At 42.8% G+C, this 24,269-nt stretch overlaps 2 protein-coding genes across 4 annotated transcripts in view; one reads left to right on the forward strand and one right to left on the reverse strand.

Moving 5' to 3' along the window:
- The window catches only part of IL5RA (interleukin 5 receptor subunit alpha), a 42,498-nt gene extending 36,540 nt beyond the window's left edge, over positions 1 to 5,958 (forward strand). The window contains exon 11 of the mRNA XM_002696967.6: positions 125 to 5,958. Within this exon, the coding sequence (XP_002697013.2) occupies positions 125 to 205 (81 nt within the window). The 3' untranslated portion in view covers positions 206 to 5,958. The remainder of the gene's footprint in view (positions 1 to 124) is intronic.
- A 9,151-nt stretch (positions 5,959 to 15,109) lies between these two features.
- Positions 15,110 to 24,269, reverse strand: part of CNTN4 (contactin 4) — a 1,027,736-nt gene continuing 1,018,576 nt past the window's right edge. For all 3 annotated transcript variants that reach the window (XM_005222675.5, XM_005222673.5, XM_059880036.1), the window contains 2 exons: positions 20,697 to 20,865; positions 15,110 to 17,761 (listed from right to left, as the gene is read on the reverse strand). In XM_005222675.5, coding sequence (XP_005222732.1) covers positions 17,661 to 17,761; positions 20,697 to 20,865 — 270 coding nt within the window. In that variant the 3' untranslated portion in view covers positions 15,110 to 17,660. The remainder of the gene's footprint in view (positions 17,762 to 20,696; positions 20,866 to 24,269) is intronic.

The following is a 24,269-nucleotide window of genomic DNA, read 5'->3' on the forward strand; positions in this document are numbered from 1 at the left end:
ATATTTTCTTCAGTGAACATTTACTATTTTTAAGAGCAAAATGACTTGAAACCAACTGTAAAGAAATTCAAAGAATGGAAAAGTTCTCTAGAAAATATCTAAGGAAGGATTATTTGTTTTGCAGAAAACTGGTTCCAGTGAAACTGAAGTCATAAGTTATGCGGAGGAGGCTGGATTTGAGACCCTGGAAGACTCCGTGTTTTGACTGTCCCTGGAACATTCTCAAAATCAGCTCATGCTCACGAGCCTCCGTGATGACAATGCAAAGGCTGTTTCCTGGCTTTGAGCAGTCTGGAGTCTACAGGACACTCAATTTAGCTGGAAGGTGATGCAACCTGACAAGTGTGGACGCCTCGTCACACTCTCCTAACACACACTGGGTGACTGATGCGTCCATCCTGCCAGGTCTGATCTCTGCACGGGCCGCACCTCCTCACCCTCCAGTCACCTGATCTGCATTACTCACCTCACACATTTTTGTGCGAGAGAGACGGTTATTAAGGCTAATGTCAGTTGTTTTTACTCTGGTAGTCAGCCACCAACAGTAATAATCAACTAAAATCTCAGGAAGAGAGCATTTTGTACCTTTCTGGAATGAACAGTGAACTTGTATTCAAGACTGTCTGTCCTACAGCACGTGGGAGCCATGGTGCTTTTATTCTGAGTTCAGGAATACTTTTTCAAGTAATGTGTGGGTGGGGGTGTGTGTGGTGGAGGGAGATGGAGAGACAGGAGAGAGGAGGGAGGCAGAGAGGTACAATCAAGTTAGCATCACTGCAGACAAACTCATTTCAAACCATACAGAGCTAACGAATCAGTCTATGCCCAATGAGGGGACAGGATTTTGTTTGAAGATTGTATTCTCGAAGGCAGCCTTGATATTTCAGGAATACACTGAGAAAGGCACTGGGTGGAATCGTGCTGGAAGAGGATCACTCTACCAAGAATGACTTTTCTGAAGAGATGTCTGCTCGCAAAGACTTCAGGCAACTTGCTGGGCATCTGGTCAGGGAGGGCTGCATCAACCCTGGCGCCAGAGGTTTGGAATGGGTCCTACACAGTCCTCATCACACACCCCGATCTAGACAGGAATCCCTCCCGTGACACCCTCACGTGCTGCTGGTGGTTTAGTCACTCAGTTGTGTCCTTGCTATCCCATGGACTGTAGACTGCCAGGCTCCTCTGTCCATGGGATTTTCCAGGCAAGAAGACTGGAGTGGGTTGTCATTTCCTTCTCCAGGGGATCTTCCCGGGTCTCCTGCATTGCAGAAAGATTCTTTACTGCTGAGGCACCAGGGAAGCTTGACATCTTCCTGTATTGTTCGCAACTAGCTCCTGGGCAGAGGAAGGGTAGGATGGGCAGCTGGAAACTGAAGGGACCCAACAGTGCTGACTGTACAGGGCCCTGGAACAGGAAGCTTAGGACTGGGAAAGGCCACAGTGCTCAGAATGGCCTCTGCCAGGGCCCACTTTTTACATGCTTGTCATACTTGATTTAGCCAGTCAGTTTGATCCAAGAATGGGGAAGGTTGACTACCAAATCGTTCCAGGGGTTGTTCTCCTGATAAACATCCACTGCACCTAGCAGGAACTGGGTCCAGGATAACAGGCACAGGGATCTGGCAGCTATCAGTTACTGCCCACTTCCAAGTGTCAGGGAACAAATGTGCCCCACTCCCCATTCATATGTTAAAACTCTACACCCTACTGTGATGGCATTTGGAGGTGAGGCTTTGGGGGAAAATGAGGCTGGAATGCTCAGGAATGGGATTAGTGCTCTACAAGGGGACCCCAAAGAATTTCTCCCCCATGTGATGATATGAGAAGTTGCCATTCTGCAGCCAGGAAGAAGACTCTCATGAGAATCCCAGCACGCTGACACAATGATCTGGGACTTCCAGTCTCCAAAACTGTGATAAATAAATTTCTGTTGTTTATAAGCCCCCTAGACTGTATGCTTTGTTAAGGCAGCCAGGTGTCAGGAGCTGCACCAGACTCTATGCACAGAAATGCAAAAAAGCAAAAGGTTGTCTGAGGAAGCCTAACAAATAGTTGGGAAAGGAAGAGAAACTAAAGGCAAAGGAGAAAAGGAAAGATACACCCATTTGAATACAGAGTTCCAAAGAATAGCAAGGAGAGATAACAAAGCCTCCTCAGTGATCAGTGCAAAGAAATAGAGGAAAACAATAGAATGGGAAAGACTAGAGATCTCTTCAAGATAATTAGAGATACCAAGGGAACATTTCAGGCAAAGATGGGCTCGATAAAGGACAGAAATGGTATAGACCTAACAGAAGCAGAAGATAAAAGGAAGAGGTGGCGGGAATACACAGAAGAACTAAACAAAAATCTTCATGACCCAGATAACAATGATTGTGTGATCACTGACCTAGAGCCAGGACATCCTTGAATGCAAAGTCAACTGGGCCTTAGGAAGCATCACTACAAACAAAGCTAGTGGAGGTGATGGAATTCCCGTTGAGCTACTTCAAATCCTGATGATGCTATGAAAGTGCTGCATTCAATATGCCAGCAAATTTGGAAAACTCAGCAGTGGCCACAGGACTGGAAAAGGTCAGTTTTCATTCCAATTCCGAAGAAAGGCAATGCCAAAGAATGTTCAAACTACCTCACAATTGCACTCATCTCACATGCTAGCAAAGTAATGCTCAAAATTCTCCAAGCCAGGCTTCAACAGTATGTGAACCATGAACTTCCAGATGTTCAAGGTGGATTTAGAAAAGATCAAACTGCCAACATCCATTGGATCATCGAAAAATAAGAGTTGCAGAAAAACATCCACTTCTGCTTTATTGACTACGCCAAAGCCTTTGATTGTATGGATCACAACAAACTGTGGAAAATTCTTAAAGAGACAGGAATAACAGACCGCCTTACCTGCATCCTGAGAAATCTGTATACAGGTCAAGAAGCAACAGATAGAACTGGACATGGAACAAAAGACTGGTTCCAAATCGGGAAAGGAGTATGTCAAGGCTGTGTATTGTCACCGTGCTTATTTAAATTATATGCAGAGTACATCATGAGAAATGCCAAACTGGATGAAGCACAAGCTGGAATCAAGATTTCCAGGAGAAATATCAATAACCTCAGATATGCAGATGACATCACACTTATGGCAGAAAGCAAAGAAGAACTAAAGAGCGTCTTGATGAAAGTGAAACAGGAGAGTGAAAAAGCTGGCTTGAAACTCAACATTCAGAAAACTAAGATCGTGGCATCTGGTCCCATCACTTCAGGGCCAACAGATGGGGAAACAATGGAAACAGTGAGAGACGTTATTTTTTCGGTCTCCAAAATCACTGCAGATGGTGACTGCAGTCATGAAATTAAAAGACGCTTGCTTCTTGGAAGAAAAGCTATGACCAACCTGCTACTGCTGCTGCTAAGTCGCTTCAGTCATGTCTGACTCTGTGCGACCCCACAGACGGCAGCCCACCAGGCTCCTCCGTCCCTGGGATTCTCCAGGCAAGAACACTGGAGTGGGTTGCCATTTCCTTCTCCAATGCATGAAAGTGAAAAGTGAAAGTGAAGTCGCTTAGTCGTGCCCAAGTCTTCGCGACCCCATGGACTACAGCCTACCAGGCTCCTCCATCCATGGGATTTTCCAGGCAAGAGTACTGGAGTGGGGTGCCATTGCCTTCTCTGATGACCAACCTAGACAGCATACTAAAAAGCAAAGACATTGCTTTTCCAATAAAGGTCCGTCTAGTCAAAGCTATGGTTTTTTCAGTATTCATGTATGGATGTGAGAGTTGGACTGTAAAGAAAGCTGAGCACCAATGAATGGATGCTTTTGAACTGTGTTGTTGGAGAAGACTCTTGAGAGTCCCTTGAACTGCAAGGAGATTCAACCAGTCCATCCTAAAGGAAATCAGTCCTGAATGTTCATTGGAAGGACTGATGTTGAAGCTGAAACTCCAATACTTTGGCCACCTGATGTGAAGAACTGACTCATCTGAAAAGACCCTGATACTGGGAAAGATTTACAGTAGGAGGAGAAGGGGACGAAGGAGGATGAGATGGTTGGATGGCATCACTGACCCGATGGACATGAGTTTGAGTAAGCTCCAGGAGTTCGTGATGGACAGGGAACTCTGGCATGCTGCAGTCCATGAGGTGGCAAAGAGTCAGACACGACTGAGTGACTGAACTGAACTGAAGGTTGACCACAAGCCCGGGTGAACCCAATAAGGTAGAGGGGATGATCAGGAAACAAGCTTAAGCCTGGATGGGACCAAGAGGGCAGAAGCTGCAAAGATGGGCAAAATATTTGATCATTCTGATTGATATAGAATCTCTGTGAATGGTGTTCAGGAACCTGTACTATTCTTATGTTAGGCACACCCAAACGAGCATATCAGAATCACCTAGAGGGGTTATTAAAGTGAATCAGAGTTTGTGATTGAGCAGTTTTGGGTAGTGTCTGAGAATCTGTGTTTCTCATAAGTTCTCAGGTGATGCCAATGCTGGTTTCCCAGCCACAGTTTGAGAACAATTGCCCTGGGTAGTTCTGACGAATATCAATATTTGACATCCCTCCAAAAAATAACAAAATAAAAATGAAGGACATCCCTGGGAGTACAGTAGTTGAGACTCCGAATTCCCAATGCAGGGGACACTGGCATGCAGAGTGGCAAAAATGAACACATACACCTGAAATGAAAACCAACAGCTGAAGGAGTGGAAAAGACTGGAGGGGCGGGGTGTCGGGGGACCAAAACTACCCCCTTGTCAACTGATTTCTTGATGACTGATCTCTTTCAAGCGGTGTGTATGTGTGTGTGTGTGTGTGTTTTGGAAACCTAGGACTGTGAAAACTGTCTCTGCCTAAGAGGCTAGATGAGAAGAAAGCCACCCCAAGTATGGCTAGTCCTCTGGAGAGACGCTGGCCTCAGACCTGCCTCCCTTGACCTCGGCAATAGCATTATCCGGGTACTGAGCCTGTTTCAATCCTGTATCCAATATCAAGCCTGTATCCAATCCCAAAGAAAGGCAATGCCAAAGAACGCTCAAACTACCGCACAGTTGCACTCATCTCACACGCTAGTAAAGTAATACTCAAAATTATCCAAGCCAGGCTTCAGCAATATGTGAACCGTAAACTTCCTGATGTTCAAGCTGGTTTTAGAAAAGGCAGATGAATCAGAGATCAAATTGCCAACATCCGCTGGATCATGGAAAAAGCAAGAGAGTTCCAGAAAAGCGTCTATTTCTGCTTTATTGACTATGCCAAAGCCTTTGACTGTGTGGATCACAATTAAATGTGGAAAATTCTTCAAGAGATGGGAATACCAGACCACCTGACCTGCCTCTTGAGAAATCTGTATGCAGGTCAGGAAGCAACAGTTAGAACTGGACATGGAACAACAGACTGGTTCCAAATAGTAAAAGGAGTATGTCAAGGGTGTATATTGTCACCCTGCTTATTTAACTTATATGCAGAGTACATCATGACAAATGCTGGACTGGAAGAAGCACAACTGGAATCAAGATTTCCGGGAGAAATATCAATAACCTCAGATATGCAGATGACACCACTCTTATGGCAGAAAGTGAAGAGGAACTAAAAAGCCTCTTGATGAAGGTGAAAGTACAGAGTGAAAAAGTTGGCTTAAAGCTCAACATTCAGAAAACAAAGATCATGGCATCCGGTCCCATCACTTCATGGGAAATAGATGGGCAAACAGTGGAAACAGTGTCAGACTTTATTTTTTTGGCTCCAAAATCACTGCAGATGGTGACTGCAGCCATGAAATTAAAAGATGCTCCTTACTCCTTGGAAGGAAAGTTATGACCAACCTAGATAGCAGAGAAGGCAATGGCACCCCACTCCAGTACTCTTGCCTGGAAAATCCCATGGATGGAGGAGGCTGGTAGGCTGCAGTCCATGGGGTCGCTGGGAGTCAGGCACAACTGAGCGACTTCACTTTCACTTTTCACTTTCATGCATTGGAGAAGGAAATGGCAACCCATTTCAGTGTTCTTGCCTGGAGAATCCCAGGGACGGGGAAGCCTGGTAGGCTGTAGTCTATGGGGTCGCACAGAGTCAGACACGACTGAAGCGACTTAGCAGCAGCAGCAGCAGATAGCATATTCAAAAGCAGAGACATTACTTTGCCAACAAAGGTTCGTCTAGTCAAGGCTATGGTTTTTCCTGTGGTCATGTATGGATGTGAGAGTTGGACTGTGAAGAAGGCTGAATGCCGAAGAATTGATGCTTTTGAACTGTGGTGTTGGAGAAGACTCTTGAGAATCCCTTGGACTGCAAGGAGATCCAACCAGTCCATTCTGAAGGAGATCAGTCCTGGGTGTTCTCTGGAAGGAATGATGCTAAAGCTGAAACTCCAGTAGTTTGGCCACCTCATGCAAAGAGTTGACTCATTGGAAAAGACTCTGATGCTGGGAGGGATTGGGGGCAGGAGGAGAAGGGGACGTCAGAGGATGAGATGGCTGGATGGCATCACTGACTCGATGGACGCGAGTCTGGGTGAACTCCGGGAGTTGATGATGGACAGGGAGGCCTGGCGTGCTGCGATGTATGTGGTTGCAAAGAGTTGGACACGACTGAGTGACTGAACTGAACTGAACTGAGCCTGTATCACTGTCTGATATCAGGGTATGAGTGGCTGGGGTAGCAGAGAGTAAACCATGTGTCTCCACAGTGGGTTTGACCCTTCCTCCTCCAGCTTGTGGAACTCACACTCAGTCTTTGCGGACCTGTACCCCTCTTCCCTCCGCCAAGCCTTCAAAGGCAGATTTGGGTTGATCCTGTCTCTGGGGCTGCATTCTGGGTCTCAGCCCCTCTTTCAGAGTGATTGACAGTGGTCCCTAAGTTTTTTGGCACTAGAGACTGGTTTTATGGAAGAACAATTTTTCCACAGATTGGGGCTGGGGATGGGGAGGGATAGTTTTAGGATGATTCAAGCACATAACACTCATTGTGCACTTTATTTATATTATTATTACATCAGCACCACCTTAGATCATTAGGAATTAGATCCCAGAGGTTGCGAACCCTTGCTATAGGATGTACCATCCAAGATGATGGGGCTCATATGAAATGTATTTTTTATCTGCAGCATCTGGGACAGTCCCTGACTCTTAGAAGGGTAAGTGTTTACTGGATCCTCTTAAGCCCTCTTGCCACCCTGGCACAGATCCTTGCAGATAGCTGGTACTAAATGCTATTTGGCAGAGATCATCAAGGCCTAAAATAAAAGCATGGAGAAGAGACAGGTGTCTAATATGAACCTGATTGGAAATAACCAGGAGACCCGTGTGTGCCTGGCCACCTGGCTGATGTTGCCTGGGTCTCTCTCTGCTGACGATGTGGCTATGTTGTAATGTGTAAGTTGCCATAGAAAGGACTTGGGTTTTTAGTGGTGTGTTCTGTTTTTACTACCATGTCATGGCAAATCAGTGTGAGCACTTCACAGTAAACACCCTCATCAGCAGGTGGATTAGCCGTGGGCACTCATCTCTTTCTGTCAATTGCCAGGAGGGTGGACAGCTACCTTCCTCCCAAGAGGCTTTACAGTCACAGGCTCAGAACAAACAGTGGTTCTGCATGACAGCCTTTCCAATACGGATTTCAGCCCATCTCCTCAGTATTTGGGATGCACTGGGGAGACTGGAGGGGGAAGGGCAGTTTGCCAGCAGCTCGGCAACCTGGGCCTTACTGAAATGCCTCAAGGACTGCTGCTATTGATGCAGCCTGGGGAGGAACTCTGTGTGGGCAGAAAACATCCTGATTAAAAATCCAAACGTTTTCACAGGGAGGCCTGTATGTGTCAGGACCATCTGCTGGTGGAATTAATAAACCTTAGGTGCTAATTTGTTAAGGAAAAAAGTAGATATGTGGAAGTGAGAACAGAGAACCGAAAACAGTCTTTGATGGCACGAGTGAAGGTGGAAAATCTGATTAGAATAGGACTTTGTGTCAGCCCCAGGGTCTCCACCTGTTGCAGGTATTCCTGCTTTCACCAACAACAAACCACGTTCCAGAATTCAAACTTTTCGAAAACCATTACCTTTTAAAGACTGACCCTTATTTCTCCCGCCAGTATCCCTCTTTTTAAGGCAACAGATGTCAATGTAAACGCGGTTCAGAACGAGCAACCTGTAACTTAATTGATAGTGAATTGTCCATCTGCAAACTGAACACGAGCACATCTCATTTCCACCCCCAAATCTTGGCATTCTGTGTTCTCACCCTTGTCTGCATCATCTCTGAGCTAGGACCAACGCCGCAGCCTCTCAATATCCTGGCCTCCAGTACTGCCTTTCTTTGAAGCATCTAAGCAAAAGGGCATCTGCAGAGCTCAGCCCCCGTCCAAAACACTTAAATAACTCCAGCACCTTCAAGTTGAAGCTCCTTTTAAAACAAAGCCCCCTCTGACTTGGCTCCTCCATCATCTCTCCACCCACATCACCAGGGAGCACCCCTCTATCACAAGCACCATGTCCCTCAAATACCTCCGAGCGTCCGCCAAAGCTTTCTCCGACAGAAAAGCCTTTTCCATTACGTCCCCCCCCCCCCCCCCCCATCTTATTGACAGTTTATTTTCTAAGTTTCGGCTCTTTGCCACCAGGAAGTCTCTGTTCCCCAGGTACCTTCTGTTGGATGCTACTTTTATCACTTATATTATTTAAACTTCTCCTGTCTCGTTTAAAGTCGAAACATGCCGAGGTTGAGAACACGGCCCTGTTTATCACCGTGTGCCTAACAGCAGGGTAGGAACTGGCAGAACTTAGACAATGAAAAAAGAAAGGTAGTTTCTTAAACGTAATCCGGAAGAGAAAACTATATTCACATCAGACCAAACGAACCAAACTCAAAGCAGCAGACTCACTTTATTAAAGCTGCGTGGGGACGGGAGAAATTAAATCATCTCTAGATTTTAATAAAGAAGTAACCACCTCCTCAGCGGTCCAGTGGTTAAGAGTCCAGCCAATGCAAGCCACACAGGCTCCATTCCTGCTTCGGGAATATTCCACATGCCTTGGAGCAACTACTGAGCCGGGGCACTAGGGTCCGAGCCCCACAACCAGAGACGCCAGCGCGAGAGGCCCGCTAGCCGCAACTGCAGAAAGCGCCAGCAGCAACAGACCCAGCGAAGCCAAAAATAAAAACAATCTAATGAACGGGAAAAAAAAGAATAGGAACTCACAGTTGGCGTCACTCTCCCTTCAGGAACGCCTGCCCCAACCTCGTGGGCCTACCTTCACCTGGGCAGCTTGAGCCCCGGCTGAGAACCGAGCTTCCGGGAGCCGGAACCACCCCTTCGGCTCACGTGACCCACGTGCCTTATTTTAATGTTCCAATGGCCTCTTTTCCCCATAAAGGTGGGTTATCAGTTTTGTTTCATTTATTAAAATAAAAACCCAAGATTTGCCCCTGCTAGGTGATAAAAATGAATGAAAATGCATCAGCCTGAGGGAAAACTGTGAGAAAGAAATCAACACTTAAGTCACTGACGTCACAGTTCAGAGGTCAGCCAGATTCTTCTTAAAGAGCTGGATCCTTAGCCCTTTTCAGCTGTGAGAGCCAGTAGCTCTAGTTCCTTGGACACACACATACTATCCTCGGTTAAGGGGTCAGGGACTTCAACAAACCAACAGAACTTTAAACAGCAAAGCTTGCGCTTCCACCCTCAGTGACATCACCCTTCAAAGAATTGATCACACTCAGCAAGACCCTGGAATTTTGCACTAGGAATGAATTACCTCAATAAGCAGACGACTTTCCTGCATAAGCTTGCCAGATATAGCAAGAAAAAAGAAGAGGCCCAGTTAACTTTGAATTGCCAATAAATATTGCAAAAACAACTCTGAGACACTGGAAGCCAAGTAAAACAAACAAGCAAAGAGACCATTTGTAGGTGAAGAAATCCAAGAAATAGAGGGAGACCACCGTGGAGCAGAAAACTCACCATATCTTAGCTGCATGAGCTCTCCTTGCAGAAACCCTATGCTGCTGCTGAAGCTTTCTCCAACGGAAAAGCCTTTTCAATTCTTCCCCCATCTTGTTGACAATTTATTTTCTAAGCCTTGGCTCTTGCCACCAGGAAGTCTGTGTTCCCTGGTTACTTTCTGTTGGATGCTACTTTAATCACTTATTATATTATTTAAACTTTTCCTGTCTCATTTAAAGTTAAAACTCTGAGGTTGAGAACAGCAGGGTAGAAACTGATTGAACTTAGACAATGAAAAGGAAAGGCAGTTTCTCAAGCATAAGCCAGAACAGAAACTATATTCATCTCAGGCCAAACAAACCCAAATTGAACCCTGCCCGTCTGTGCCCAGGTCACCTTTCAACAACCTGTGTACAACTTCCTGGGAAGCTCACTACCCTTCTTGTTGGGAAGCAGTATCTGTATCTATCTAGCTATCCGGCTATTTACCTGTCAACCTATTGGTATAAATATCTAATGGTTTAGAATAAGGCTTAGAGTCATAAGTGACCAGCATCTGAATTCCTGGCCTCCCCAGTCAGCTGTGTGACCTGGAACAAACCTATGAACCTCTCAGCCTTGGTCCCTCCTGTACCAAATAGGAATAATACATGGTAACTACAGGTTTGCAGAGACTGGCACATGCTTAAAGCATTATTGTTGTCAGCTATTAAAATTACCAATGCATTTCTCTGTGGTATTGTGACAAAACACTGTGACTGGTCCCCTGGCTTCCCCACCCAGTCTAACTCCAAATGAGGAGATTTCACACCAGCCTCAGAGTGTCTCTATCTCCTTCATCCTGTGGCCCTTGTGGGGTCTCTCTTCCTGACCCCCTGCTGCTCCTCTGTGCCTAGAACAGGGCCTGGTACACAGATGGCACAGGTTCCTCTGAATGGCTGTCCTGGGCCTGGTCGGATAAAGAACCCCTCCACCTCCCAACCTCAACCTCAGACATCTCCCCTCCCACCTCGCCACTGTCTTCTCACCAACTCAGTGTCCTGGCTGCCTTTTGGTTGAATTTAACAGACCAGCTTCTTACCCTCTCTTGTCTTTCCTCTGAGTAAATCGTTATTTCTAGGTTTTGAAATGCACAGAATTAAGAGTTCTAAATTCTTTTGTTTTTTATTATTACTTTTTGGCCATCCCGCATGGCATGTGGGCTCTTAGTTCTCCGACCAGGAATTGAACCAGTGCCCCCTGCTCTGAAAGCACAAAATCTTAACCACTGGACCACCAGAGAAGTCCTGAGAGTACTAAATTCTTGTCCCAACTTTCTAATTGTCTGTCTTACCATGGACTTACCATGTCACCTCTTTCCCTCCATTACATAAATACAAAGGGATAAAACCTGCATATCCTGCTTCTTAGTGTGAAGAGCACTTTGAAGATTATTTTTGAAAATTCAAATGCAAGTCATTACACTTTGTTAGTTAAAATCCTAAGGTATATACATTTCCTGGAATGGTTTGTGTGATTCCTAACAATCGGTAAGAATATATAGAAAAAGTCCAATTTTCAGAGATTGGGGAATAAAAGGATGGTAGCTGATTTTGTCTAAATTGTGAGCTCTGTTGAGTGTCGTGGTTTACACGTGGGTTGTGGAATTGGAACATTTAGTCTGTATGGCCCATTCGGCATGAGGGGAAAGGGGACCCCTTTTGGAACAAGCAGCCTGACTACAGATGGTGATCAGGAGGGCAGAGCCTGGTGACGTCACCCCAAATGCTGCCCTAGGCTCTCCACCCTCCAGCTTTGTCAGGGTCAGAGATGGGGGTGGGCGGGTAGGGATAAAGGCCTGGCACTTTGGGACAGCAGTCAAGAATCACAGCCAAACTTTAAGCCTGGGCTATGCTCTGATTATTTAAATACCACATCGTATGTACTGTATAGCACAGGGAACTCTACTCAATGCTCTGTAGTTACCTAAATGGGAAGAAGTTCCCTAAAAGTGGGAATATATGTATACATATGGCTGATTCACTTTGTTGTACAGTACAAACTAACATAACACTGTAAAGCAACTATACTCCCATAAAAATTAATTTTTAAAAAGATACTTAGAATGCAAATCTATAGGCATTGCATGTAGTCTCACGAGGCCCTATTTTGATTAATAATATGCTTGGGGGTTTCTGAAGTCACTTTTGTAAGTATGATCTGCTGACAATAAAACTAAAAGCTGAAAATGGTTCAAGAAAAAGTGACACCATGTAATGAACTGATACATATGTGTGAGTACTCATGATGTTCTGGAATCAGAGAAATGAAAGGTCAATGCCAGAGAGGGAAACTGAGGGAGGATTTGGCATCTGACTGAGAACCCTACTGCCTGACTTATTTTATTAACATAATTACACAGTTTTATTTTATTAATTGTATTATTGAAAGTATTAAATATTAAAATTTATACTAAGAATTGAAAATATTTAAGAAAAAAGTGACAATGAAAGAAACAAATTTAAGAAAAAAAGTGAACTCTCAGGTGAGTTCAACATTCATTCTGGTTAGGGACTGCACCAGGGAAGGCATTGGTTAGGGAATGTACCCACATTCTTTGTCCGTTTTTTGATGACCATCTCAAGTGACTTGGGAGAAAGAACAATGACTTACTTATTTACAGAACAATTTGCTAGTATTTGGAGAGCTGTGATTCTAGAACTTTACAAATGTTATCCTGTCAAATAAGTGGCAATTGTCTGAATGCACCCCTAGTGATCAGACTCCAGAATTCATATTCTTAGACACTGTACTAGGCTGCCTAGGTAAGGCCGCGGTGTCTGTCGTTTTGTCATAGAACACTTTGGGGGTAGATCCAGAGATTGAACATAAGTATTTGATTTTAAAAGGCTTTTTCCCGAAATCATTATGGTTGGCCAGAGAATTCTTCTAATTGTCATAAAGGAAAATATAGCCAACTCTTAAACTACAATGAGATACTACCTCACACCAGTCAAAATGACCATCATCAAAAAGCCTATAAACAATAAATGCTGGATAGAGTGTGGAGAAAAGGGAACCCTCCTACACTGTTGGTGGGAATGTAAACTGGTACAACTACTATGGAGAACAGCATGGAGGTTCCTTAAAAAAACTAAAAATAGAGCTGCCATATGATCCAGCAATCCCACTCCTGGGCATATATCTGGAGAAAACCATTGTTGGAAAGGATACATACACCCCAATGCTCATCACAGCACTGTTTACAATAGGCAAGACATGGAGACAACTTGAATGTCCATTATCAGAGGACTGGATAAAGAAGGTGTGGTATATATATACACAATGGAATATTATTCATCCATTAAAAAGAATGATAGAATGCCATTTGCAGAAACATGGATGTACCTGGAGATTATTATACTAAGGGAAGTAAGTCAGAGAAAGTCAAATACCTTATGATATTGCTTATATGCTGAATCTAGAAAAATGATACAAATGAACTTATTTACAAAACAAACACAGACTTAGAGAACCAACTTATGTGTTGAAAGTGTTGGGGTCGGGGGAGGGATAGATTGAGTTTGGGATTGACATGCATATACTGCTATATTTAAAATGGATAACTGACAAGGACCTACTGTTTAGCACAGGGAACTCAGCTCAGTATTCTGTAATAACCTAAATGGATAAAAATTTTGAAAAAGAACAGATAATTGGATGGATATAACTGAATCACTTTGTTATACACCTGTAGCTAACACATTGTTAATCAACTATACTCCAATATAAAATGAAAATTAAAAGAGGAAATATATCCAATTCTTGATTATCTATGTTAATGGAGGTGAACAGCAGCATTGATAATCCAATATAGTTTGCAAAAATCACCTGGTGGTTGATTACATTACATTGCTTTAAAAATTACATGACATTTTAAAAGCTAATTATTACTATTTATGGACTTTTTAGAATTCAACATTTCTGGAGCATATTTGCTGTAGGGTATGGGTGGTGGGAGAGACTGGGAAAAGATTCATCAGGATTGACTGTCGCTTCCCAGATGTAAATAACCAAACATTTGATGGGAGGAATAACTCAATCATTCTATCTTAAGATAAAAGCTTAAGGCAGCTCCCACCTCACAGGTTGGAAGAGATGCAAGCTCACCTGAGGATGAAATTTATTATCCACATCTTCCGCCCCGGTGGAAAGATGCTGTTTCATACTCAGGTTTTGTGAGCTGTATAAAAACTCTGGAATGCTGAGAGAATCCAACTATCGGGCAAAATAGAATCTTCTTTTGTACAGTTAAATTGCAGGTGAACCACCCATACACAAAATGAACATCAGAATAAGTGCTAGAAAAGATGAAATAACCAAAGCAAATATTCCTTTCTCTAGTGCTTCTCCTTTCTAGTCATTGTGCAACAACCCCAAGCAGCAATGCATTTCCCTGCACATATTAATTGGGACTAGGGTCTGGGGAATCTTGCATGGATGGCTAAGCATAGATAGTGTGCTATTTAGACACTTCCAGCACTTATTTTCCCATCTTCTAGAAACATCATCTCAATTCTCCTTTAACAAACTGTCTCTCCCCTTTGAGTACATGATCAAGGTGCTCTTGTGGCTAACATAAATTGATCAGACTCTTCTAAGAATTTGGATATTGAACAGAGTGGCTTTGAAATCAGAAACAGAGCTAATTCAACCCAAAACAGCTCCCCCAAAAGACTGCAAATTTCCTGCAGGTTCACCCCCAGGGTGGCCTGCTCCTTAGTCTCACCAAGGCTTGGGCATTCAGTGTCTCCATGGCTCAGGTGATCTGACCTGCGTCATTCCTTTATGTTTGCTCAGGTAAGCCAGAGTTGTTTCTGTTGCTTGCAAGCAGTGAGCCTAACCTGCAACAACCATGAAAACCAACAAATAAGACACGTTTGGGTGAAGGTGCCTATGGGGCACTTTAAAAAAAATACCTTGAGCTTGGTCAGACTCAGCTAATCCAGAGCCTTATTTATCAGATGATTAAGCTGAGAGATTCAAGGACTTTTCCCAAGGTTTCAAATCAGAAGCCAGGCCTTCTGACACTTTCCACCACCTTGCAAAACAGTGACAGTCTCCTCTGATTGGTTTGCTGGGGCACACAGGCGGGCAACTGATGCAAAATGCTACTTCAAAGACCCCTTCAATCAATTAATCAATGATTATTTATTGCAAGGCACTGTGCTAGGCACTATGGAGAGTACATGGAAGATAAGACCAAAGTCCCTGCCCTCAAGGAGCTTACAATCTAGTTGGGAAGACAAGGCATACATACAAGGAAAATTAACTAACAATACAGGAGTTGAGTTAAAATGCAAGATAACAGTACAAGAGACTTCCAAAAGTAGTACCTGATTAAATTACTAAGTGAGGGGTATTGACAGGGCTTGCAGCTCATTCAGAGGAAGGAGGTCAGCGAGGGTTGGAAGGCTTCACAGACAAGCTGGGGCTGGAGCTACCCTAGAACAGTCAAGATCGGGGATTAAAGAAGAGTGGGGGTATTTCAAGAAGGGGCAGCCAGATGCCCAAAAGGCACAGAGGTGAGACCAAAAGCAAGTGGTGTTCGGGGGCCAGTGAGGGCTCTGTGTGGCTGGGTATGGACTTAAGTTGTTATCAGATTAACAAGGGCCTCAGGTTTAGATTTTATCCTTTTAGCAATGGGGTTGGAAGAAACCTTAAAACAACAGATATCCTTAGATTAAGTGTAGAAAAGACTGAGTTAATCCAGAGGATCTACTCACGTTTGATCTTCAGGAGATTTATTTGTGGATTTTTGACCCTCTCTACTTCCAAAGAGGACCTGCAATGGTGTTTTCTCTGGGTTTTCTAGGTAGGGATCGTGGCCAGAGACTTTTGAGTCCCTCTAGGATCTTAAATTATAACTAGCACAAGGGTGAGTGAACAGATTCCCTGACAGGCAGGCAGGAAAAATGCTCCCAAAAGACAAGTATCTTTACAAATGACAGAATATTTATTAACAATACCTTTAAAAAAAGATTACATATGCTAGATCACTGGTAAATATCATTAACACTGGGGTTGGGAACTAGCTGGGGTGTTATTTTTTTTTTTCATTCATTTTATTATTTTGTTGATTTTTTTGTGTGTGTGATTTTAAATTTTGTCTTATTTCAACATAGAAGTAACCATATCAAACTAAGAAAGGAACACAGTTTGAAATACTGACAATATATTTTTTCCCAGTTACCACCCTAGTTTTTACACAAGTGGAATCCTGATTATGACTTTATTGGATAAATATAGCTAGAAGGTTGAAAAGTTAACTTATACTCTTTGTAAGCAAAAATGACAAATTACAGGCAAAATTTGAGCTCTCTGAGAAAGAAGAAAAGGTGCAGAGTGTTTACAAGTGAAAATTTTTATAGAAAATTTCATTGCATTTTATTTGCACTGTTCCACTAGTGTCAACTTACAAAACCTCCCCCGTTATAACAAATAGTTCTTTTCATAAGAATACGGTTTTGTTGATATTGTCATTTTCCAATGTGTGATTTTAAGACGTAGAAGATAAAGCTTATAAAGCAACAAGGCTACCTACTGCAAAACAGGAGAATCATCGAGATACCATACAGTTGTACTAAAGATCTCTTATAGAGTCATGAAAAAAATTCTTTGTGGCAACTATTTGCTGAAATAGGAGAAATCTGCCAGACTCCTTACATAATTCTGATTTAAAAGAAGGGCTCTATCATTAAAGAGATACACATATTATCTATAAGAGATTTCGTAAAGAAGTTATGAATCCATTGACAGAGAATTACTCTTTTCTTTGTTAAATGTACATTCAAAACAGATACATTTAAAGACAGTAAAATTATTCTTTATCCTTTGAAAGACGTGGTTGACTATAGTAACTTTTGGTCTATGTTACTACAGGATATGTAACTTCCAGTGTCATGGCTAAGATAATGCTACTACAAAGACAAGGCTAACTTAGTCGAGGGAAAAGAAAGTCTTACCGTACGATGCTAAATTCAGGGGTGGGAGTACTGCTCAAGGTACCTCTCGGGCAGTTAGTTTAGGTTTTGAGATTGTGGCCATTCCTGAAATCATCTCAAGTTGTGTGGAACAACAAAATTCACAACAGGGCTGGAAAACATATTGTACAATGGCTAAACGACTTGATTCAGTGCATCAGACATCCCGTGAGTCATTCCTACAGCGGCCTTGAGTTACAGACCAATCCTTCAGCTGTGCTGCCTCCAGACCCTTGTAGAACCGTACAAGGAGTCTGCGATGTATTGACCAGGGTGAGTTTCCAACTCTGTCTTTAAAGGAAATACTTTCAAATAATAATCACATGATTGTGTTGCCCATAGCATTTTACAGCAGAGGAAAAAAATTAATATCTACATTTCATGTTAACTTTAAAAAATCCTATAAAACACTAAATATATAATAAAAAATATGCATATAAGGACATATGTAAACTGCTTTGGTAACATCATATTACAGATGTCTTCAGTGCATTGCAGAGTTTCCAAAGAAACTTCAGACAAAGCTAGATTTGCTTTGAGGAAGTACTGTAGAATGCCATTCCTAAAGAAGCAAAAAACATTTTTTTTTCCAGTAATAAGATGTACTTGAACAACAATATTACTTAGTACTGGGCGTCTTCAAAACAACTAGCTAAATGTTGCTTATATTATAAAGAGAAAGTCCTTCGGAGAACTGTTGTCATAAACTGGACCTTGCTGTGAGGGAGATCATGATGGTACTGATGGCCGACAGCGTGCATGCATTTGAAGTGGACGGCCCGGCTCCTCTTGCATAGGCATCTGCAGAGAGAAGACATTCACTCAGTATCCACTCACCCTGGCAACAAAGGGAGGCAGGACATAGGGCTCTTGGAAATGGAAGAACTGTCTCAAGTCTATTGGAAATGACCATCTCTCTCTCTCTCTTTTTTTTTATTTTTAGCCTTTTTCTTTTTGGGGTATAGCCAATTTTAAACTTTTTCTTTTATATTGGGGTATAGCCAATTATGGGCTTTCCAGGTGGCACTAGTGGCCAAGAAGTCACCTGCCGATGTAAGAGACATGGGTCCGATCCCTGGGTTGGGAAGATCCCCTGGAGGAGGGCATGGCAACCCACTCCAGTATTCTTGCCTGGAGAATCCCACGGATAGAGGAGCCTGGCGGGCTACAGTCTATGGACTCACAAAGAGCCGGACACAACCGAAGCGACTAAGCCCAAGCCAATTAACAATACTGTGATAGTTTCCAGTGAACGATGAAGGGACTCAGCCATACATACAGATGTGTCCATCCTCCCCCAAACTCCCCTCCCATCCAGGCTGCCACATAACATTGATCCCTGTGCTAGACAGTGGACCTTGCTGGTTATCTATTTTAAATACAGCAGTGTATACAGGCAACCATAAATTTGTTCTCTAAGTCTGTGAGTCTCTTTCTGTTTTCTAAGTAAGCTCACTTGTATCAAGACCAACTCTTGTTGACTGTTTTAGTCTCTGTTCTATGACGCCCTAGCTATGAACTTGGGAGCAGGTGGTAGACATCTCTGGACCTCTATTTAAGCATTTGTTAAGGGAGGGTGTCCACATCTAACATCAGAAGAAACTTCAAAATAACTGCAAACACTACAGATAAATACTAGGATATCAATGATGCAGCAAAATAAACATTGATGTTCTCTTTCGAATTCAAGCTTTGTGCTGGGCACAGAGCCATATGACAATTCCTACAAAAACCCTGAGAACCTCTGGTATGGTTATTACACAATTTAACAGATAAGGAAACTGGGGCCCAGAAAAGGAAGATAAGTCTAAGATTATCCACTTAGTAAAGACCTGAATTGGGATTCCAACACATATATATATCTAAATATACCTATTTTTTCCCAACAAAATAATTTTTTAAAAACTTTTCCTTATATGTCTTATATTGTTTTCACAGTAAGAAGTTACCAACCGTCATTTGAGTTTTATCAAGATTGTAAGATCTCTAACCATCAAAATGGAAAATCTCTTGAGAAAGAGACCATGTTTTATTCATGGCTACAGCCTTATCATCTAATCATTATAACAATAAAATTGCTTCAAATATGTTTTTGTAATGAATTAAATCAAGAATTATCAATCTTAAAAAAACAGTTCTTGAAATGATAAGCAAGTATGAAGTCAGATTTTAAGAAGTGAGATAAATTAACCCCAAAACAAACTCCAATCTTATGTTTTTTGTGGCCTGGAGATTACTTCCACATCTCACCATAAATTTGGTTCCTTTCAACAGAAGTTAGAGCCTCTTCTGAGATGTAGAAACCAATTCTCCCCAGTGTTTGCAAAGAAAAAAATGTGTTACTATTTGCATGCAAAAGAGGTGTAGTAAATATAAACCTCATCTGGAAGATGACAAATTACTCCTGAATCTGGAGCGTGTTCTTGGTGCAGCCTACATTTCCCACCAGAAGTCCTGTTCTATTCACTAGCAGTAACAAGTGCTTATTCAGAAGGGGGAAGTAACCAGTGAACATTTTCTTTTCTGATTTGAGGCATCCAAATTTGATAGATGCGGTTAAAACTGGTGGAGTGGATACTTTACTGTAACTGGATACAGCAAGGATACTAGACCCTTTCCTCATCCAACGAATAATAAAACGGATACTGAACAAAGGGACTGATGCTCAGGACTCTGTAGCAAGGATTGTCCATGATTTAAAATCTCCTATCTCCATCAATGACTTGAAAGTTCCTATCTCCAGCCTTCACTGAACCCCTTACCTCTTGACTAGTAAATCCAAAAGCCAATGAAAATCTACACTTAGATACCTAATGGCAATCTTCTTTGTTTTATTATTGTGGTAAGACACACTTAATGTAAAGGTTACCACTTTAACTATTTTAAGGTGTACAACTTCAGTGGCCTTAAGTTCAGTCCAATGTTGGGCAGCCAGGACCACGTCTAGTTCCAGAACCTTTTCATCATCTGAAATGGAAACCCAGTACCCCTTAAACCACAATGAACACCACTGGCCAGTCACTTTCAGTCACCGATCTGCCTCTATGGATTTTCCTATTTTGCCTTTAAAAAAAAATTCAAATAAAATCACACAACAAAAAATAATATGCTGTTGAGATAGTTGCAAACACAGTATTTGAAAAATAGATTGAATGTATTTACCTAAGAAAAGAACACACACTTCAACAGTTTTGAAAACAAAGATATTCTTGACTATATGTAGACATGTGTGCTTATGTACATATGTTACATACACAAGTTCAAAATAAACAGTTTCAAGCTCAAAATATTTTCAGCCAAAGACATTAAATTATATTGTATCACTAGAGACAGGCTTCTAGAGCAATTTAAAGAACTCATTTTTGCTTTTTCCTCCTAGGTCACACTTTTAACTTTCTAAGCTATAACGTGGGGGTTACTGTAGCTGTAAACCACCTGGGTCATATGGAAGATCCTGGGTGACTGATCTGTGGCCGCTTTAACCTGATTATTGATTGTCAAGTGATTAAATCCTTATTATGTAAGCCAAGACAAGTCAGACTGTCTTTTGCACAAAACTATCTGTGATCAGCAAATATCAGTTGTCTAAGGAAGGAGGATGTTATTGTCCATTTTTATCACGTCTTTTTTTTTTCATGTTTAATTTCATCTGAGCTCTGGCTCACTGGGAGGCTTAAGCAATAAGGCAGACAGGGAGAAGGGAGGGGAAAAAAAAAAGAGAGACAGGCATTCTTACTTGATATCTTTGGAATTCGAATCTGTTCACTGCTGCTGCCATCTCCTCCATCACTGAATGGCTTAATTTCTATTATATAATCTTCGTCAAAAGGCAAAGAAAGCTCCACCGATGTTTTGTTTGTTTCAATGACAGATGTGCTGCTTTGTCTGCTCCATCTGTACAGGACCTGCCAATATGGGAAGAACAGGTGTCACCTGCTGTCCTCACAAAGGCCCCCCAGGATGCGGCATTCTCTTGTTTCCACCTCTGGGCACCAGTGAAATGTGGGGATGCTGCAGTTGTCAGGCTGCCCACATGCATTTGGAAGGCTCATTTACAGCAAGGGGCATGTCTGCAGCCGCCATTTATTTCATCACGAGGAAAGAGTTGACAGACAGGCTCACGTGGCATGGTAGCAGGGCTGGCACGAGCCTAATAGCATGCTGTGTGACCTCACATAACCTCTGGAGGCTCAGTTAAAACACCTGAATAGGTGGCTATACAGAGCTCAGTTACATAGAAGCGTCTTTGGCATCAGAATAGATTTGGCTGCTGTGTGACCTCGGTCCACTTACTTTCCCGCTCTGAGCCTCAATGCCCTCATCTGTAAAATGGGGACAATAATACTGACTTTCCTGGGAAGTCTTCAAGATTGCACAGGATTCAATAAAATAAAGGACTCAAAGAAAGCATGTAAGACTGGTATCTATGAAGTCTTAAAGGAAACAAGAGATACAAAGATAACTTGGCAAAGGTTAGAAGCAAAAATCAGGCATGATAAACTATCATTATCAATCCTTTGGAAAGAGGACATTTCAGCACAGGAAGAGCATCTCTAAAAGGCAAGGGCAGAAATCCCCCTTTTTTCCCTCCCACTGGGAACCCTTTTAAAGCTACATAGAAAAGGGAGGATGTTATAGGACAATTACTGTCACTCTTGAAATGTCTGTAGCTCCTACAGAGTCACTCACACATCTTTGTTTACCACTTTGGCTTCTGCTGGGCCAGAGTCTAGGCTGGTAGTTTACAGGATGAGATGGCTAACTAGCTCCTTGGAAAATACACTCACCACATGGCATTGCCTACCTTGGTCATCAACAATCCCTATTAGCAACTAAAGATAAAGGCCCAGAGAGGTGTACCTGCCTTTCTGGATATAACAATTGTGATGAGAACTGTCCCACAAATGTTTTCTGTTTACTCTGAGCCAGACACTCTACTGGCACAGCTATGCTTAATGGTGACAGCATCTGACAAGACAGGCGCTATTATTTGTGTCCACAGAGGAGGACACTGAGGCCCAGGGATATTGCAGAGCTGGTGAGTGACAAGATGAGGGTTTCTAAGCCCATGCTCTTCAACCACTATAACTCATCATTTCTCTTGATATTAAAAAAAAAAAATAAGGCTGGGTGACATGAATGGTTCCAGGTCCTGGTTCTATGTTAGAAGCACTTAGGGAACCTGGAAAAATACCAATACTCTAGTCCAGTGATCTCCAATATTTTTGGCACCAGGACTGGTTTCATGGAAGACAGTTTTTCACAAATTAGGGGTGGAGGGAGGGTAGTTTCAGGATGATTCAAGTGTATTATATTTACTGTGCACTTTATTTCTATTATTGTTACATCAGCTCCATTTCAGATCATCAGGCATTAGAAAATGAGGTGCGGGAACCCTGCTATAGGCCACTGGTTCTCAACTAGGGTGGGGGGAGTGGAGGAGCAATTTTGTGCCCGGAGGGGGCATTTGGCAAATGTCTGCAGACATTTTTGGTTATCACAATGGCTGTTGCTAGTGTTGTGAGTGCCTGGGTCCTCGTATAATACAGAGGGCAGTCCCCACAACGGAGAGTCATCCACCTTGAAGTGGCATCTGCGAGGACGCTGAGGAATTCTGCTCCAGCCACACCCCAGACCTCCCATGTCAGACTCCAGAGAAGAAGGGTCCAGGCCATGGTATGTTTTTAAAAAGATCTTCAGATGTTCATTCAGGGAGTCATGAATGACATCAGGGTTCTCAAACCTAAGCTTGTATCAGAGTTGACTGGAGGGCCTCTTAAAGCATCTATCACTGGGTTCCACTTGAGTTTCTGATTTCATACGTCTTAGTTGGGACTTGAAAAATCTGCATTTCTAACAAGTCCTCAGGTAATACCATTGCCTCTAGTCCGGGGGCCACACTTAGAGAACAATAAGACTAGCTCATCTTTCCCTAAGACCCACTGCTGCCACTGTTTAGTTGCTAAGTCCTGTCCAACTCTTGCGAACATGTGGACTGTAGCCTGCCAGGCTCCTCTGTCCATGGGCTTTACCAAGCAAGAATACTGAAGTGGGCTGCCATTTCCTTTTCCATGGGATCTTCCCAACCCAGGGATCAAACCCGGGTCACCTGCTTGACAGGTGGATTCTTTACGTCTGAGCCACCTGGAAAGCCCCCTGAAACCCACCATGAATTCTAATTTGCTGAGGTCAAAGACATAGGGTCACTCTACTATTGCAAGAAAACCCAAACACAAGAGAAATGCATCAAATTCCCTTAAAATGGTTTAGATCCCATTTGTTTCCTGGCATTTCATCACCTTTATTTATGTCTCTCTAATACAAGGTGGAAAACACAATTTCCTTAGGGTGGAAAGATTCATAAGCGTCCCTCTTCCTTCTCAGGAGTATCAGTTGTATCAAACTCAGCATCCACTCACTAATGATCAGGCTCAAATAAATCCTGAGGCGCATCCAGGACTGTCAGAGCATCTCATCACAGCCCTTCAGGAACATGGGCTGGCTGATGGGATGCAAGGGCACATCTGGCTTTGAGGAATAAATTGCTTCTTTGATTTACCTCTGGTCCTTGCCAGAGCACAGAGGATTCAACTAGTTTCAAATATAAATCCAAAAGAAACACTTACAGGAAAAAACAGCCCTTTTATCAGCACTGCTTACTAGTCGTGTAACGTTGGGGGCTGAGCTGCGTGCATCTGTGCTAAGTTGCTTCATTCATGTCCAACTCTTTGCAACCCCATGGACGGTAGCCCACCAGGCTCCTCTGTCTTTGGGGATTCTCCAGGCAAGAATACTGGAGTGGGTTGCCTTCCTTCAGGGGATCTTCCGAACCCAGGGATCAAACCTGTGTCTCCTGTGGCTTCTGCATTGCAGGCGGATCCTTTACCACTGAGCCACTGGGGAAGCCCTGGGGGCTGTGGTGGAAGCTAAATAAAGGCCTGTAAAACCTTTATTTACACCACAATGAAGCTTATTTCAGCTTTAGTTCTGCTGATTGACCTTAGCCCAAGCTTAGTTCACCTGATTGACTTAAAGGCAGTGCTTACATTTCCTATAATCCATGGTGGAAGACAAAGAGAAAGAGTAAGTTCGTGGGAATAATGAAAATACAATGAAACATTATTGAATGCTAATCATGAGTTTCAACATCATATACCTTGAGATAGGCACTATTAGTATTCTGATTTTCTTTTTTGGCCACTCTGCATGTAGGATCTTAGGATCTTAGTTACCTGACCAGGTATTGAACCTGCTCCCCCTGCACTGGAAGCGTGGAGTCTTAACTCCTGGATCATCATGGAAGTCCCTA

The sequence above is a fragment of the Bos taurus genome, chromosome 22 (genome assembly GCF_002263795.3).
Source record: "Bos taurus isolate L1 Dominette 01449 registration number 42190680 breed Hereford chromosome 22, ARS-UCD2.0, whole genome shotgun sequence".
Taxonomy (NCBI): Eukaryota; Metazoa; Chordata; class Mammalia; order Artiodactyla; family Bovidae; genus Bos; species Bos taurus.